At 41.7% G+C, this 19,569-nt stretch overlaps 1 protein-coding gene across 2 annotated transcripts; it reads left to right on the top strand.

Annotated features, from left to right (window-relative positions):
* The first annotated feature begins 3,172 nt into the window (after window positions 1–3,172).
* On the top strand, window positions 3,173–11,080 carry zgc:65811 (uncharacterized protein LOC393524 homolog). 2 transcript variants are annotated; one of them, XM_063223914.1, is made up of 8 exons: window positions 3,173–3,402; window positions 4,111–4,213; window positions 4,695–4,792; window positions 4,963–5,037; window positions 7,331–7,432; window positions 7,560–7,652; window positions 8,383–8,466; window positions 10,215–11,080. In XM_063223914.1, exons 1-8 carry the CDS (start codon window positions 3,337–3,339, stop codon window positions 10,290–10,292), a joined length of 699 nt encoding a protein of 232 aa, XP_063079984.1. In that variant the 5' UTR covers window positions 3,173–3,336; the 3' UTR covers window positions 10,293–11,080. The 2 variants fall into 2 exon arrangements, with proteins under 2 accessions (XP_063079984.1, XP_063079977.1); XM_063223907.1 differs by having other exon boundaries at window positions 8,772–10,264.
* The last annotated feature ends 8,489 nt before the right edge of the window (window positions 11,081–19,569 follow it).

Below are 19,569 nucleotides of genomic sequence, written 5' to 3'. Positions count from 1 at the left end.
TCTGTGTTTATTCCTGTACTTCCCATTCCCATCGATATGAACTTGCACAAAGAAGGCAAAACCCAAAAGTAAAATGGGAAAATGCAGAGAACAGAACTGCACGGTTGAGATGGTTGAGATCCCTTGCTAGTGAAAGCTTACAAAGAACTTCAGATGGATTTTGGCTATTCTACTCCAAACAGAACAAAACATTCTAAAAACTAAATTTTAAAAACTTGCTAGTGTTAACCAAAATCTGTTGTGTTCTTTTAAATAGAGTCTCACAGCGCAGTTTCCAATTCTTGAATTTAGCTTATTTATTTATCCAAAGCATCTGGATTATCATTGAATGAAGGCACAAATAATTAAAGCATTGCAGCGCTCTGGAAATCTGTGACCTTACTAGCACAACCAACACAACACAACACAACACAACCTTTTGTAGTTGAAATGCCCACCCCCGTCTGACTTTAAGGTGTGTGGGGTCTCCATTGTCTGCATAGGTGACTCATGGGTGGCTCTTATCATTTTACAAAAGCCCTAAGCACCAATGGTCAGACCTCCTGTGGTTAGTTCCTTGCCTAATGTTACTGCTGGCCTGCAGAATTTACCCGAGCTGACCACACAGAGAAAATGAACCGGTTCTGAAACATTCTCAGAGTATAGGCTACAGTATATTACTTCTTATTAGGCAGTCATGGGTGAGCGGTTAGGGCGTCAGACTTGCATCCCAGAGGTTGCCGGTTCGACTCCCGACCCGCTAGGTTGGTGGGGGGAGTAATCAACCAGTGCTCTCCCCCATCCTCCTCCATGACTGAGGTACCCTGAGCTTGGTACCGTCCCACCGCACTGCTCCCCATGGGGCGCCACTGAGGGCTGCCCCCTTGCACGGGTGAGGCATAAATGCAATTTCGTTGTGTGCAGTGTGCAGTGTTCACTTGTGTGCTGTGGAGTGCTGTGTCACAATGACAATGGGAGTTGGAGTTTCCCAAAGGGCTTTCACTTTCACTTTTCACTTATTAAACTTGATCTTAATGCTAATTTATGACTCAAATATCTTTGCTTTTTTTCAGGACAGTTCCTGTGCACAGTTTCTTTTCTTCGTAATTTACAAACAGAAAGTGCCACAACACCTTCATCATCTTGTGAGAAAAAAAGTCTTGGGTCTTGGGTCATCCTCAAGTCTTGTGGCATGCCTCATCAAGTAAACCCCCGCTTGGACAAATCCGTTTCTGCTCTGACAGTGACTTGGAGTTTTTTTTGGCATTCATTTGTCAGTGCATACTCAGGCCAAAATTTTGTCTTTGAGTAGACAGAAGTGAAACTGTTGTGAATGTTTCACTATTGCTCTCCAAAATGTAAATAATAGCTGAATGGAAACGGTTGAAACTGTGCCTGACATTGAAAATAATCACTTCAACATTTTAAATATAGGCTATATCCAACCATAAGACACTTTTGTTGAAACAAATGTGTGAAGGTAATGTATGGCTTAACTGCCATCAGGGCTTAACACTGGGGTGGTCTGTTCACAAGCCCCCCCCCAAAAAAATCCCACCAAATAACTTTGACCTGACAGACATAAATCTGTCTGCTGTAGTTCTTTAAAAACAAAAAGGAAACACTTAAAACACAGAGTGAAAGCATAAAGCTGTTGCTGCTAGCTACCACAAATTCTTCCAGTTAAATAGGAAAGACAAATACTCAACAACAACCCACACCTCATCAAAATCTATCTATCTAGTCCGTCTGAGCTGCCTAGAAGGTCGTGACACATTTAGGCCTAACAGTAAGACACATTTAGTTGCAGACATGAGGAACAGAGAGTATTTTAGTTTTCAAAATGTTACGTCAAAGTGGTTGCATTTGTAAAACAATTTTTTAAAAAGTCACCTCATCACTCATCACATGCTTTTTGTTGTCCACACACACACACACACACACACACACACACACACACACACACACACACACACACACACACACACACACCTACTTTTTCATGAATTGCCTGGTCTGACAATAAGGCCAGAAATGTGACCAAATGAGCATACTGTAACGAACTGTCAGTTACAAAAAGTAGGCTACATAGTATAAGAAGGGTATACAAAGGCCTATTAGATAATCAGTAGACATTATGTACAGGTGCTGTAGTGATTATGATGTTTGTAGAGAAGTAGCTACATTGTTGTTTCCTGTGTTGTGCGTGGTCGAAGCAAGGGCATGGGGCAGACATCCGGTTCACAACGTGCTATAGCCTACAAACCCTGCATTTCCTTCACCACTTTAAGCTCTTAGTACAGAGCCTATGTTATAACCCTACTGTCACCAACATTGGCTGTCTAAGGTTCCCTGTAATGTCATAGCAATGTTGTTATGAGATGTAGGCTAGTTAAGTATTTTCAGCAAATAGTGACTAGGCCCGCCGACCCCATCAGCAGTAAGAGAACCAGACGCCCATCCTAATTATTGTCTAGATAGGTGTGTAGTTAGGCCTACTGTAGGCCCATTAGTTGAACAGACTTTGTTCACTCTTTTTATATATAAAAAAAAAAAAAAAAAGCTAACCCCTCTTTGCAACTGCACTTGTTGTTCTGTATATCTCCTGTGCACTTTGTATTTGCTTGTGATGTTGGCTTGATTATGTCCTCTTTTGAAAGTCGCTTTGGTTATAAAGCGTCTGCCAAATGCAATGTAATGTAATGTTATGTTCACTGCCAACATTTTCAGGGGAGTTAAGTAGGCGTACCTGCATTGTTTTTAAAAAAAAATGTGGGCACTGCACTAACCTTATGATGTCCTTGGTTGTCTGAACAGTTTGGTAGTTGATGGGGAAATCAATGTAGCCTATTATTTTGTTGTATTATTATTGTTATTATTATTATTTTATCATGACTTACTGCCATTACATGCCATTGTTTCTTATTTAGGCTGTTTACGTAATTCATTTTTATTATTTCTTTTTTAATTGTCCCGGTGTCCCAAGATTTGCTATATGTAGGCCTATGGAAAACAAAATGTGATGTGGTCATTGACCATATGCTGAATAGGCTGGTTCATGAATTAATTTCTTTCATTTCTTTTTTAGTGACGTGATGCCATGCCAGGACTTTAAGGTTACCATAGTTTAACCTCTAGTTTCGTTTCCCGGGCTCGGCGGTCTGCCACTCCCACTTGCAGATTGTAAGCAAATCATCACAGGCGGACATAGCAGTGCCGTCGCCACCAGCCAGTCAGTCGATGTGAGCTTTTGCAGCAGGACAGAAACATTTGGTAGTCTGAGGGATTGTTCGATAAACACAGCCAAAATAAATACACGTGTAAATTCTCCAACGACAGAACTACCGTGCTGAAGACATGGGAGTTGACGGGTGTGGACAGCTGGCAAAATGCATTCTCATTCTTTTTTCGGCACTTTTTGCGGTAAGTAGGCCTAATCATAACAGAGAAAATCTTGACCTCACTGCACGAGTGAAATACCGTGGGAAGTTTCGTGTCGTGTTTGTACAGTCTGCAATAGTAGCCTTGTCATTGTTGCAACCATTGATTGTTTATTAGAATCAACAAACAAAAGAGGATAATCTTGCTAATGTTTACATATGATACCTGTATATATGCAGGATAAACATGTAGGCTATTCACCTGTGAGCGTAGCCTACCGAACGTTGTTGTATTACAGGCTTATTACTACTAGCCTAGCTGGATATCCTACTACGCAGTTAATATGGTGCAAGTAGGTTTCGTTCCATGGTGCAATTAGGTTTCGTTTCTTTACATGTGCTAGTGCCTATCCATGCTTGGGGGGGAGACTATTAATTTATTAAGTGTCATCTATCTATCTATCTATCTATCTATCTATCTATCTATCTATCTATCTATCTATCTATCTATCTATCTATCTATCTATCTATCTGTCTGTCTGTCTGTCTGTCTCTCTATCTCTCTATCTATCTATCTATCTATCTATCTATCTATCTATCTATCTATCTATCTATCTATCTGTCTGTCTGTCTGTCTGTCTGTCTGTCTGTCTGTCTGTCTGTCTGTCTGTCTGTCTGTCTGTCTGTCTATTCATCCATCCATCCATCCATCCATTCTACCTATTTGCCTTTTTCTGCATTTCCCCTACAGGTGATTGGATTGGGCATGCTTGCTTTGGGCATCGGGCTTAGACTCAGCGAGCACTCAAGTGGGATCTTCGATGTCAATTTGAAAACACAAGCGTTTGTCATTTGTAAGTCTCTGACCAATGCATATCCTATCAAACGTCTCTTACAGTAATGGTTGAACAATGGATTGTAACATTTTCATGTTTAGTGGTGTGCATTGGCACTGCCCTCACACAATTCGATTATGATTCGATTTGATGCGGTTCGATTCTACGATGCATTGCAATACATTACATTCCTACTGAGAGCAAAGCAAATTTTTCATCAATCATGATGAGGCAATAGAAGCAGTCAGATACTGAACAGCATTTCATTGGCTGTTTTCGGTATCAGTCTTACAGTTTTCAATGCTTTGAAGTGCTTTTATTTAATTTAACATTCATTTGCTCTGGAAATGTCCATGGAAGTAATTGAAACTTGAAAAAATATGCCGCATCGATTATGACACTTGCCGTAGTGAATTGAATCGCCCTGCCCCCGCATTGCATTGCGGAATCGATTATTGTTGACACCACTTCTGATGTCCCCTTTTACTCAACTTCACAGTTGTGGTGATCTTGATGGTGTTGGGGGCATTGATGGTGTTGCTGTCCATTTTTGGGTTTCATGGAGCTTGCGGCGAGAGCGTCACTTCCTTGCGAGTTGTAAGTATGAATGTGGATTGTCCACCACTGATTCTGATGTCTGATTTGCCCTTTAGTCAATAAATATCATAGCAATATCATAGTCATTTTGTGAGAACAAGGGGTTGCACCACTGTTTATCCACTCTGATCTTTATGGCCTACTAATATTTCCATATATATATTTTGTAGTTTGCTGTATTGGTGGCCATCATCGCCGGGGCAGAGATTGGATTTGGAGTGTTGGTGTACACACAAAGCAGAGAGGTAAGAAGGGGAGAGCGAGAGCACCTATAACATGGGAGTTGGCACATCACTACACTCATCATATGGCGAGCTCAGAGGCCTCTTGACTCTCCAATGACAATGCATGTACGTCAAGTGTTAAAAATTCAAGGGATGTGTTTTACTACACATTGACGCCCAATTGCGGCGGTAGGATAGGACTGCATTGACGCCGGACACATATGCATCAGGATGCTCCAACTAAGTAAGCGCTCTTAAGGGCAAATTACATTAACCATATTATGTGACAACTACGTGAACCATATGTCAACAGGAGTGTTCTTCACTAAACTGTTCACACTATGGCCATGTGGCTTTGTAGCTCAGTTAGCTTAGTATTTTTTGCACAAACTCCAAAGGCAAGGCAATGGCGTAATTATTTGAAACACCAAGCCCTTTTATGCTTGCAGAAAATGCATGCCTGCACTGATGAGAGTCTGCCAAGGTGTGTTTGTTTACATTCTATGAAGAAACTATAGTCAACCTGCAGGCATTGTAGCTCCATCTATTTACACACGGAGAAAGACAGTGCATTGTTAACAGAAAACTAGCCTATCTTTTGCTCTCACAAACTGCCGCCACTATGCTGCCATGAGAACAAGGAAGTACGTGAAATGACCTATAACAGCACCTTTTGTCCACGACCGTTCATGTAGGTTCACGTGTGGTTGATGTGTAGTTTTGAGGTGCGCGTTGATGCAGAGCCTCTGCGTGGGCGGGGGGTGGCTGTACGCAGAGGCAGATTTAACACCCACAGAGGCTATGTGTCCCGGGCATAAACTGGGCTTTAGACTGTAGTCTAGCCTCATAATTTCCATCGCTTTCCCAGTGGAATGCTTCACCATTGGTTGGGGAAAAATCGTAATTTCTACAGTACTACACTATGATGCATACTAGAACTACACTTTGATCATCCTTCGTAATACAGTAATATAGTACAGCTTGGCCATTGCCAAGGGAACAACAAACAATAGCTGGGCAACTTGTCCAGACTCCAGATAGACTTGGTCGGGAATTTTTGTGCAGCGTCACAGAACGTATGGGCAAGCCCAGGCTACATTTATTATGTATTATCATTTACATAGTATTTTTAACATAGTTTCCAGAATACCAAGCTTTTATATAAATGGCATTGGAAGGTCTCTCTGGAAGCTAATGCACCACACATAGCCATTTTTACACTGTCATTCACGCTAAAAGGCTGAACAAGCCTCTATCAATAATTGTTGTCAAAATACACACTGCCCTCTATCTGTTAATGTCCTAGTAAATATATACAGTATATATAGTATATATACTTGTAGTTGGTTGTTGTTTAGTGTCTTGGTAGTTTGTCCTCTGTCTTTGTTGGGTTTTTTTTTACAACTTTTAACTTGCTGCACCTTGGCCAGGACTCCCTGGAAGAAGAGTCACTGTCACTCTTCCTGATTAAACAAAGGAGTGGTATCCATGCTGAAAAACAACCCCCTTTCCAGCCATGTGATCTATCAAGAGTAGACATCAGCTGTGAACAAAACCTGTTTAATTTTTCAGACATGGCAAGATCATAGAATGGCTGTCATGTTCACTTGAACTAAATCCAACTGTGATTTTTTTTCTGAAGAGGCTTCTTCATTCTTGAAACGGATCAAAGACTTTGAACAAGGGATCTCTAAGGGTGGCTGTTGTAAAAAGGCATTCGTTGTGCAGTGACAAGAAAGTGCAGTGTTTTCACTTGCACTTCATTTGCCTTTGGCCATTTACATACTATAATGCAATACTCTGGACCCAGCTAGTATGATAGCTTAGTTGTCCTTAACTAATCCTCAATGTGTTCGGAAATGTTACTTCTGTGGAAACAACAGAATTTCTGCACTTTGCACAGAGCTTCACAGGTTTTCATGAACATATTGAATGTTGCACTGTAGAACATTGCAGCCAGTTACACTGTAAAGGTAAAAAAGTAAGTTGCCCTGCTGCCTTAAGTTTGTAAGTTTACTCAACTTGAGTCTTAACTCAAGTTGAGTTAACTTGCAAGCTTAAAGTAGCAGGGGGACTTATTTTTTTTACGTTTAACTGACTGCAATGTTTTACGGTGTGGAATGATGTTATTGAGGCTTGAAGAGTCTTAAAGAGAGCAAAAACTCCTCTGACAGGGGTACAGTTCTCTTATAAACCATAGCTTTGAGACTATGCATTTCGTTTCAGATCACGTTAACTCATCTCATTAATAACAATAGCTTTGAAAACCCTTTCTAAATGATGGTTAAGTTGTTGTGTACTCTTTGCTCTGCAGGTATCTGAGAATCTTGGGGAGGTGTACGCATCAGTTTACGCTCAATTTGTCAACACACGCGACCCAAGCCTCGGAGCTACCCTTGAAGTCATCCATAATTTGGTAAAAAAACAAAAAAAAAACAGACATACAGAAACAGTCCTGCCATTTTTTCAGTTATGAATGTATGCAGTCATTCATTTTTCAGTAGTGTCATTTTGTCCTTAATGATTTTCTTTCCTGAATGCAGTTCGACTGTTGTGGAGTTGGAGGGGGCATCTTGGAGGTGTTTGTCCGAGACACGTGTCCTTCGAAGGGGATGTGGGACACCCTCACAAAATCTGTGAGTACATCATAGACACCTTGCCATGGAAATGCATTATTTTTCACCTTGGAAAAACCATGTTTTAAGGATTTTAAGGAGGGTTTTAAGGATTACCGGTAAATTAAAATTAAGTATAAACTATTACTATTGCAGTTTGTTTTACTTTTGTCCTGTTGCCATTTAACAACATACTATTTGCAACCAATAATGTAAGTAGATATGCTCTCATTTGCATATTTAAACATGGTCGTTCAGACTTACCTTATTGTGAGTTAATAACAACTGTGAAAGCTTCAAGCACCAATTTGTCTTGGTGGGAAATATACCCTATTAACCTGTTGTATCTCCCAATGGCAAAATTCATTGGTAATCTGCTATCTCAGACCCAAGTAAGAAAAAGTTTTCTGCAGTCACTTTTTTTGAAGCAGCAATCTTAGTTTATTCCAGTAAAATCTGTGACTAAGCATGTGAGCCATACTCTGTATTCAGTGGTGCTAGTCAGAACAACACACAACTAAAACTCTATTTATACAGTTAAGACTCCATGTTCTTTATATAATTGATCTAAGTTGATCAGACAACTATGTCTGGAGACAATGGATATCTTTGTAAGGTAATGATTTCGAAACATAAGTCACTCTCTCTGCAGCTGCCTTAAGTCTGTATGATACAATTGGTTATTTCAGTCTTTTCGAATCTGGATTTGCCTCAGAATATCCTGACTGTCTATTTTGTGTGTCCATTGTAGGACTGTCCCAGCAAGATCATGAATTTCTTCCAAGAGAAGGCTCCTCTCGTTCTGGGCTTCTTCCTGTCATCTGGAGCAATGATGGTAAGAAGTGTAGACAACCAGAAATGTGAAAAAAATGTTGATGTTTGGTAAAGCCTTGCATGGATGGCATACCTTAGAAGTGTATCTCAAGGTTGGTCTGGATGACTTAAGAGAAAATGTACTTGATGGACATCACTAATAATTTAGTAGAAAATAGTTAAATGAATACAAGACTTCACAGTCATGTACTGTACCTTACATAACACCAATCTTAAGAGCCCCGTGTTTTAACCATTTCCCTTTCCCCTGCCCCTGTTTTCCATCCTTCCTTCATCTCTGTCATATTTTCTGTTCGGTTGCGGCAGATCATTGCTCTGGTGTGCAGCTCCCTCCTCGTGAAGGGGATCAAGTCTGCCTCCGCTCTTCCTCCCTATGTTCTCCTCACCACCTCTACCATCTCCCACATCTCTCCAGCACCTGCTGTCTGCTCTGCAATCACTCTCGCTGTCCCAGATGCAGAAGAAGCGTAGATTTAGATACATCTATTACTTTAGCCTACAACTAGATCAGTTCTCATACTTTCTGTACACCCTCCTTGCCCCCCATACTTGTTTCCTGTCAAAGATTCTTTTGCCTGATACATCATTATTCTACATTATCTTACATTATTATTAGGTGCACTGTGTAATGTTTTTAGTAGTTTATTTCCAGAATTCATGCTGCCCATTCAGAAAAGTTAGCTTTGCCATGAATACTTACCACCACCATTACATTGTAAGTATTGATTATGATTGGGAAAATTGCATTTTTCATAAATGAAAAGGGGGATCTTCTCCATGGTCCACCATTTTGAACTTCAAGAAATAGCCATTTCTAGCTACAGAACTCGCTGTACTTTGGTCATGCTAGTAAATATTAGTTTATTATTTAGTAAATATCCAGGAAAAGCTCAAATTTGGCAATAGACAGCACAATTTCAATGAGCAGCATAGTTGCAATGCCTACTCTGGCCACAACCTTAGACAGTGCACCTTTAAGTAACTATTTTACTGGCTCTTGGAGGTGTGTTGGTAACAATCGTATCTAAAAAATCAAGTCTGCCACAGCTCTTCCTCCTCTTTGTTCTTCTCACCACTTCCACCATCTCTCCAGCACCTTCTGTCTGCCATCACTCTCACTGTCTCAGAAGCAGAAGAAGCCTAATGGCAGCTAATCAAAATGTCACTTTAGTAGACATCTACCAGATCAGTCCTAGAGCTTTCCATGCACTTTCCTTGTGTTTTTCCCCCACACTTGGTTCATGTCATAGTATCTTCTTTAACCTGATGCATCGTTATCCTGCATCACCTTCAGCAATTCATGCTTTTTGACTGTAATTACACTGGCTGTGGGCGGGAAAGTAACTGTCATATCTACGATCGGGTACTTTAACAGAGGTGTCAATCCCACAGTAATAAAGTAAAATCATGCCACAAGTTGACTTTTGAAAGGCCACACTGGCAGAAACAACTTGAGAATGGTCACACTGCCCAAAACATCGTTCGTCTAAATAAATTCAGCATTGGACAAGAGTGAGCTGTATCTTCCCTCTGGAGGGAACTATTACCCTACTATTACCTGCACCTCGAAACCTCTGGTGTGTGCGTTGGCTTCCTCATCCAAAAAGAGAAGGTTATCATAGCCATGCTGTTTTCTCATTTCTGAAACTGGGATTGACACCTCTGTACTTGGGCTTGGAACTCTACTGTACCTTCCTGCTACTCCCGATCTCCCATCCTCTCCGCCCCTTTCTTCCTCCGCCCTATCAGATCGCCGCCTTCGTCTGCTACTGCATCCTGTCCAGTGCCATTACGAACAGCAGGTATGGCATGACTGGAATCATCTAAGAGGGCAAGAGGGCCCCGAAAACTGTGGAAGGCAGGACGGAACTACTTTCAGATGAGACGTCATGCAAGAAAGACACGCACGCACACACACACCCTGATCCTTGCTTTTTGGTGATAAAATTGGTCCCCCAAACGTTTTCTGTTTTAATGTCTTTGTTAAGAAAAGGGACCACTGAAAGCTCTTTGTTTTAGTTAAAAATGCACGTTATGCAAGAGACCACATCCCACTCCACTCTCTGCTCTCTGCTTTTTGGTGGTAAAATTGTTGCCTGTAACCCCAACCATTTTCTGTTTTTAATGTCTTTGTTTAGAAAAGGGACCACTGAACGCTTTTATTGTTTCATAAGTTAAGCTTCATGTTGCATAGCTGTATATTGTAGTTGACTTGGTCGTTTGAGGTATTTGCTGAATATCAGTGTATTGTGCCATTTTTATTGCAAATCTCAATGAAGGTGTCATCAATCTATCATAGAAGATCTATATTTTATTTCAGTTGATTAGTTTTAGTGATCCTTGCTTTTTATTACTTTTTTATACTGTTAAAATAATGTTTAAAAGATTTGCTGTCAGTTGATGCAAACACGTTACATCAATTTGAGATAGTAACAAAGTCACTCCGTGCTCAGATACTGTTTATAAAAAATATTGTGAAAGCTTTGCAAATTGCAGCACTTCCTTCCTGTACATTTTAGATGCCGGCGTGTTTGTCAGGCTGCTGCTCTCAGTTGGATTTCTATCACGGTGTTTCACTATTTGGTGTTAATGTTGAAATAAATTGTTACATTTCATTTTCTGGTTTCTGGTTCTTTCTGACTTTTGTGCACACTCAGAACAGCTTTGTGTTGTACACTGTTCCACCAATGGAATGCTGAGTTAGTTTTTGAAAATACTTAACACTATGACATTACACAGAGCCTTTAGTAATACATTATGACTTAGTTATAGCCATTCTGATAACAGCAGAATTGTAACAGGAGCCTTATCTTGAGGCATTGTGGGGACTATATTATACTCTTTTCAACAAGTTAGTTATAGTCAGTTAGGAAAAAGTTCAACAGTGTTTGTTCAAGTTCTTTCCATAGAAGTTTGCTATTCATCTGTCTGTTGATGAGTAGTGGCTGACAAAATCTGTCAATTTCTGTAAAAGCAAATACATATGGTTCTCCTTTTATTTGGCATGTCCCTGTATTTAGCTACTATCCATCAGGTTTACTGGTTTATAATTGCATAGCCATCACATTTTTGCCAGTGGGATTATAACTCCACAATCACTTTTACTGTCCAGTGGTTTTCAAAGTGGGGGCCGAGGACCCTTGGGGGGCCGCGAGGGGGTGCTAGGGGGGCCGCAGAAAGTTGGTTGGAAATAATAAAATAAATTATTGAAGAAATGTAATAACTAATTTACACCAAAATAAACCAAAAACGAGCTAAACAATATTCCCATTAGTTAATTTTATATATCCTAGTGGGACACTGAATAACAGGTCTAGACTATGGTTGTGAAAGGGGGTGCACAGGAAAATAGTGCGGCACGCCCCATGTAAAGGGGGCCTTGGCTGGAATCTAGCAGGGTATGGGGGGCCTTGGCACGGTTAAGTTTGGGAACCCCCGCTGTAGTTCATTAATCCCAGCTAAAGAGTCGCTCAGTCACAACATCAACCTCAAGATAGGCTCCACCATCGTGACCCCAAACAAAGTCGCCAAAAACCTCGGCGTCATGATTGATGATGAGCTGTCATGCTCCAACTACATCAACTCGGTCACCCGGACCTGTCGAATCCAGATGTCCAACGTACGGAATATCAGACCTGTGCTGACACAATATTCTACACAACGACTGGTCCAGGCCACGGTCCTGTCCCGAGTTGACTACTGCAACTCACTCATGACAGGTCTACCTGCTTGTGCGCTAAAGCCTCTGCAGATGATCCAGAATGCGGCGGCACGGTTGATTTTCAATCAACCCAAAAGGACCCATGTTACTCCTCTATTTATTGAGTTGCACTGGTTACCGATCGCCGCCCGGATCAAGCACAAGGCATTGACCCTTGCCTACAAAACCATCACAGGAACGGCCCCAGCTTATCTGAAGGACCTACTAACGCCTTATGTTACTGGAAGAGAACTGCGCTCATCCAGCACAAGCCTTCTGGCTCTGCCATCCAGTCGCTCTAGGTACTCCCAGTCAAGATTGTTCTCCGTTGTGGTACCCAAGTGGTGGAACAGTCTCCCAGAGGCAGCAAGACTGAGCACATCTCTTGCAGCTTTCAAGAAACAACTAAAGACATTCCTCTTTCGAGAGAATCTACTAGACTAATGCTTGAACTGGCCTTGCCCCAGGGCAGACTCCTGACATGATGTTTAGTTTAGTTTAGTTTAGTTTGTGAGTGTGTGTTTGTGTGTGTGTGTACTCGTTATGTACTCCTTATTTTAAAAAAAAACTTTAAAAAAAACAACTAACCCCTCTTTGCAACTGCACTTGTTGTTCTGTATATCTCCTGTGCACTTTGTATTTGCTTGTGATGTTGGCTTGATTATGTCCTCTTTTTGAAAGTCGCTTTGGTTATAAAGCGTCTGCCAAATGCAATGTAATGTAATGTAATGTAATTAATACATATCCAACCAGGTGTGTACGCTATCTGAGCAAGTCCCGCTGTTGAATTGGGCATACAGTAACCCTGTCACTGCTCCAACACCCCTCTCCTCACTTTGGAGTGAGGGTTGTTTCTCATCATTCTAGTGCCCGTATCTCTGCTCAGTTTAAATTGTAAAATTGTAAACTCAGTTGACTTCAATTTGACACCATCAATAGTGGGTTGATGATGATGATGCAATCTGACGTTTAATTCCGCTTCAGTAAAAACGAGAGTTACATTGACAGGGAATTGAAAGTGAAAGCCTAAAAGAGGAAACTGGGAAAACAAAAGAAATAGAAACTTATGTGTCCTAACACAGTAGCCTCTTTGTGCAGAGGGGGTCGTCGGTATGCCTATTCACTATTTTGCTGAAAACACTCAACTACATCATAACAACATTGCTCAAGTAACAGATTAAGACAGCCATTGCAATTTTGCTGACAATAAGGTTGTAACATAGGCTCTGCCCAAAAGACCAGTTATATCAACCAAGACTAATTTCCAGCTGTATTATTTCATCTGTTTGGATGAAAAGTGCTTTAATATATCTGCTTGCTGCTATGGCAGGCCTATATCTTGTGGTGTTAATGAGACATTTCAATTTAATCTCAAGCAGTCAAAACGTTTTATGGAAGGTTGACAAGACAAGCAGAATTGCATTTGAGATCGTCATAATAGAAGAAACGGTGTGTGTGTGTGTGTGTGTGTGTGTGTGTGTGTGTGTGTGTGTGTGTGTGTGTATGTGTGCGTCAATTCAATCTAACTCTAACCTTTACAGATGTTACGTAGGCCACCTGTATTTTTAGTAGGCTACAGCTTTAGGTACATGATACATACAAAGGCATGTAAAAGAAAATGGACACCCTCTTGTGGCAAATCTTTATACTGCAAAATGCATTTTGTATATTAAGAATTAATTCCATTCATTTAATTTAAAATAGCATTAATTAGTTAAATAAATGTTGTTACAGAATAAATGTATTGTATATACAAGAATAACTGTCATTTCAATAGACAAGAATAAATGCTAATATCAGTATCTGAGAAAAAAAAAACAGACTTTCAAGAATAATGTACAATTTGGGATTAATTGGGATTGGGATTATTGGGATAATTTCCATGTGTTAATAATGATAATCTGGGAGCGTGGTCTATTGAAGACTGACTTAATGCCACAGGTAGTAGTTAAGATATCGACCCTGTTATAAACTTGCTGTTACCAGAATGGCAGTGACCAAGTCATGGCCGGGGTATTGTTTAGGTAGTGCCGTTTGTTATGTTCTTTTATTATGCTACTCACAACCCGAGTGGAGGGTGGCTATTTGATTCACTGAGTAAACACTTAGAAACATTTACATAATAATAAATTAAACTACCGGACAACAAACTCGCATCTTGTGGAATTATAAAATAACTTACACATGATAAACAAGATGATGTAGCCTACGAAGGTGACACATATGCGCACGCACATACACACACAGGTTGATAATAGTGTCAAAAAAGCTGAACTATATGTGTGTATGTGTAGGCCTATGGTGCAGAGGTTCCTTCTCCAATGGTGTTCCTCCTGAGGATACTCACAGCCATGGGAATCACAGGCGTTGCCCACTCATGGTTCAACTCCTACCTCTCTGGACGCACCTTCAGTGTGTCATGGCAAGGGAAGCTGTCTACGACTCACACCCTCTCCACAGGCGTACCCCAAGGATCAGTGCTGGGACCCCTTCTGTTTGCAATATACACATCCTCCCTGGGACGTGTCATTCAAACACATGGGTTCTCCTACCACTGCTATGCTGATGACACCCAGATGTACCTGTCGTTCCGTCCAGAGGACACCACGGTTTCGGAACGCATCTCTGCCTGCCTCACCGACTTGTCAACATGGATGAAGGACCACCACCTACAGCTGAACCTGGCCAAGACAGAGCTCCTGGTGATCCCAGCTAAAGAGCCGCTCAGTCACAACATCAACCTCAAGATAGGCTCCACCATCGTGACCCCAAGCAAAGTCGCCAAAAACCTTGGCGTCATGATTGATGATGAGCTGTCATGCTCCAACTACATCAACTCGGTCACCCGGACCTGTCGAATCCAGATGTCCAACGTACGGAATATCAGACCTGTGCTGACACAATATTCTACACAACGACTGGTCCAGGCCACGGTCCTGTCCCGCGTTGACTACTGCAACTCACTCATGACAGGTCTACCTGCTTGTGCGCTAAAGCCTCTGCAGATGATCCAGAATGCGGCGGCACGGTTGATCTTCAATCAACCCAAAAGGACCCATGTTACTCCTCTATTTATTGAGTTGCACTGGTTACCGATCGCCGCCCGGATCAAGCACAAGGCACTGACCCTTGCCTACAAAACCATCACAGGAACGGCCCCAGCTTATCTGAAGGACCTACTAACGCCTTATGTTACTGGAAGAGATCTGCGCTCATCCAGCACAAGCCGTCTGGCTCTGCCATCCAGTCGCTCTAGGTACTCCCAGTCAAGATTGTTCTCCGTTGTGGTTCCCAAGTGGTGGAACAGTCTCCCAGAGGCAGCAAGACTAAGCACCTCTCTTGCAGCCTTCAAGAAACAACTAAAGACATTCCTCTTTCGAGAGAATCTACTAGACTAATGATTGAACTGGCCTTGCCCCAGGGCAGAATCCTGACATTATGTTTAGTTTAGTTTAGTTTAGTTTGTGAGTGTGTGTTTGTGTGTGTGTGTTCTCATTATTTCCTCTTTATTATAAAAAAAAAACAAAACAAAAACAAAAAAAAACCACTAACCCCTCTTTGTAATTGCACTTGTTGTTCTGTATATCTCCTGTGCACTTTGTATTTGCTTGTGATGTTGGCTTGATTATGTCCTCTTCTGAAAGTCGCTTTGGTTATAAAGCGTCTGCCAAATGCAATGTAATGTAATGTAATGTAATGTAATGTTTCAGTTCCATGGCCATCTATCATGTGTAAGAATGTAGGTGTTCGGCAAGGTGGATGGAAGTTGACGCAGAGACAGAGTTTGGTCAAATGTTCAAGAGTTTACTGAGTTACCCAAATCAAATACAATACAAGACAGTATTTGGAGAAGGCGCATTCTGGCTCTCCGATTGTCTGCAAGCTGGTTTTAAGGAAAGTGTCCCCCTACTTCTAATTGGTTAATCCTAAGTGTCCCCTTGTTTATGATTGGTTCTCTTTAACCTGTCCTTCAGCCCTATCTTGAGGTCACCTAACCTTACTTGACAGTTTTGCGAAATATGATCTGGAAGTGTGGTCAGGATGTATTGTGGTTATTCAGGCCCAGACATCTGCTGGTACCCAACGGTGTTTAGGGAACTTCCTACATGATGTCTGGTATCGGTCTAAGATGATCTATTAGTTGCTCAACTGTTCTGTATTTTATCTGTACCCTGCAGTGCCCTCTGCATAACCTTCTGTATTTTAGCTGTATCCTGCAGTTCCTTCTGCATGACCTTGTTTGACCTTTTTCTGTTAGTGTATGCCCTATGCCAAAGCTTACATGTTACCTGACTATATTTCTATTATATTTCTATTATTCCTACATCTCCCCCTGTTTAACCCGTGAAGCGGGTTAATCTAGCAAAAGCACAGCGAATGAGCAAAAAATAAAGTGGGCACCATGGACCATCATCCCCCGTGGGTGGCCCCCCCAACCACTATGTCAACCAGCTTGGTTACATGTCACAGGCAAGGGCCAGGACCTAACGATGGTCCCAACCAAATAATAGCCCATAGCGCCCACAACCCTATGTCAGTGTGTAGGACTATGTGTCGGTGCGTATGACTATGTGTCTGGGATTATCCAACCCATGGAAATATCAGTTTGTATATGTGCATGAAAGATGCGATAGAAATGATGAGAGAGACAGATATGAGAAAGATGTGATGTGTATATCCTAATGAAAAACAAAAAATACAGCGAAGCAGCCATAAGCCTGACCCTACACATTCTACACTAATTCATTACCACACAATCATAGTATAAAATCAAGGTTACAGGTGAGTATAATGATCACAAATGGTTACATGGTTACAAATGATTACAGTTTGGTATGCATGGCCAAAGCAAAACTATTAGCGTTTTTTTTTGTTTTTTTTCAGTCCACAAACGTCCTTTTATATATTTTTTTTTTGAAAGTGTAAAAATCAGGTAAAAAACAAGGGAAAAAATCCTCCGTCAGAAAAAATGATTGAAAAAAAAAATGTCCAAATTATTCCACAAGGGTTGATTCAATGAAAAATTGAGTGAAAAATCAGTTCAGGATCAGTCCAATCCGGCAAAAATGATTAAAAATGGAGTTAGTCCCGTCAACCAAAAATCAATGTTCCTTTTTTTTAATTTTTTTTTTAATTTATGACTTGTATGTGTGTATACGTATATGAATATGTTTTTGTGCTTTCGACATCAGTTTGTGTGATGGAGTGTGGTGTCATGAGATTTGGTGTGCTGACATTGTGAGAGTGATGTGAATGTGAGTGTGAGTGTGAGTGTGAGTGTGAGTGATGGGCAAAGATAGAGAGATAGAGTGAGAGAGAGAGAGAGAGAGAGAGAGAGAGAGAGAGAGAGAGATTTTCTTCTTCTTCTTCCTTCGGGTGAGAGAGAGAGAGAGAGAGAGAGAGAGAGAGAGAGAGAGAGAGAGAGAGATTTTCTTCTTCTTCTTCCTTCGGGTGAGAGAGAGAGAGAGAGAGAGAGAGAGAGAGATTTTCTTCTTTAGTAGACGATGTGGTAGTCATCCCCGTCTCTGGCCTCGGCTCCCTCGGGATCAGTCCTTGGGCCCTCTTCATCCGGATCCGCCAATGGGTGTCGAATCGGCCAACGAATTCGCTTGGGTTCTGGAACATACACGTTTGCCACAGCCCGGTTTGGTCTGTTAGCTCCCAGCGGCCAGCTCTCCATCTCGATGTACAGGTGATCTTCTTCCGCGCGTCTTTTGATGTTGGGTCTTCCTCGGCATGCCCCTTGTAGCCGTGAGAAGTTCATCTTGCCTGACTTTTTGCTTGGTTTTTTGTAGCGGGCCCGTTGGCGGTCCCATTTGCTCTTCATGTTTTTGCACAGTCTTTGGTAAGTCCCATGGTTTCCCTTTTTGTTCGTTCTTCTGGAATCTCAGCTCCTCCCATTCTTCTCTCTCGACCTCTTTGCAGGGCAGCTTTCCGCATACCGGGCAGTCGTATCTGATGCAGGACCGGCACACCCCGTCTGGGCCATGGCTGTGTTTGTGTCCGTCCGCCCATTCGAGTCCTTTGCTGGTCACGACCATTCCTCCGCAGCCTCCGGTCCTTCCCCCATTGTACTCGCACCATTGGCACCTCGTCCTTCTGCTCCCTTGGTATTGACACCTATTTGGACAGAAATGAGAAGATTCCCCCCCCTCCCCAGGGCAACCCATTTCCGCAAACACCATGGCCTGGTATTTAGGCGGTTCTCTAGATACAGCCGCATTTATGGTGCGCTCTATCAGTCCCCTCATGAATGGGATACAGCAACATCTTACCACAATAAAAATGCTTACTGCAATGATCATTCCAAAGAACATTTGCCCCAGTAATTTCCCGAACTTCCCAAATTTTGCATCTAACCACCCGGTGATTCCCTCGCTTACTCCGGACTGAGCCTTCATTTCAACGGCTAGCGCTTTTAGTTTGTTTAGACTCTTGGTTAGCCTCCCGTCAGGAGCCGCATTTTTTGGGAATTACTGTACAGCAAGATTCCCCGAACATATGGCACACACCATTTTTCTCAGCTAAAATCATATCAAGGGCCTGGCGGTTCTGGAAAGACATCAGACTAGTGGCGACTAGCTGTTCATGTATAGCATCAATTGATTCTTTAGACTCATTTGCTAATCGTTGAACATTGTAGTGTATAATTTTTTTTCTGTTTACGTTCTTATTAACAGTTACTGGGAATATTGAACTCCATATTGGGAATGACTCCAAGCCTGCCAATTCCACATTTGCAAGTTTATACTGACTCGGGATACCACGTGCTTGCCCAATTGAGTCTGTCCAAACCCCATCAGGGTTTTTCTCACCCGGTCTGAATTCCAAAAGTGCAGCTCTTTTGTCTCTCTGCGGAATTTTTATATCTTCTGCGTCAGTATAAACTTGCACCTTCGACACCAATGCAACTAAAGCACACTTACCTCCCCGGTTCGTAGGCAGGAATCCATGAAGTCTTTTACCCCCGCACCACCACCACAGATCCGCTCTGGCAACGGTCAGCTTCATAGCTCTTGCTGTAAAAACAGTTACTACCCGAGCACACTTCAACTCCTCACTCCCTCCAGTTGTTCTGATTTCATTCATGTTTAAACTGTGACTCCCAATATTTTTGTAAATATATCAGTTAGTCTCTGGTACTATGCTTGGGTCGAAAATTGGGGGAGTCACTTCGTTTGGTGCTAATGGGTTTAGCTTGTCCCATCGCTTACATGCTTCTCTTGGGTTTTCAGTTGACATCAGTTCCAGTATACAAAAATCTAAATCTTCAGTTTTAGTTTCAATCACATTTCTAATCATCCATAAGGGTTGTCTAGCTTTTGCGCATACAATACAGTTTTCCCCCACTGCCATTTGGCTCATACGCTCCAACCATGCATTAGAATCTTTGAACCCAGTTTC

This window comes from Engraulis encrasicolus, chromosome 2, assembly GCF_034702125.1.
Source record: "Engraulis encrasicolus isolate BLACKSEA-1 chromosome 2, IST_EnEncr_1.0, whole genome shotgun sequence".
NCBI lineage: Eukaryota > Metazoa > Chordata > Actinopteri > Clupeiformes > Engraulidae > Engraulis > Engraulis encrasicolus.
This window is presented reverse-complemented; position numbering and strand designations above follow the sequence as displayed.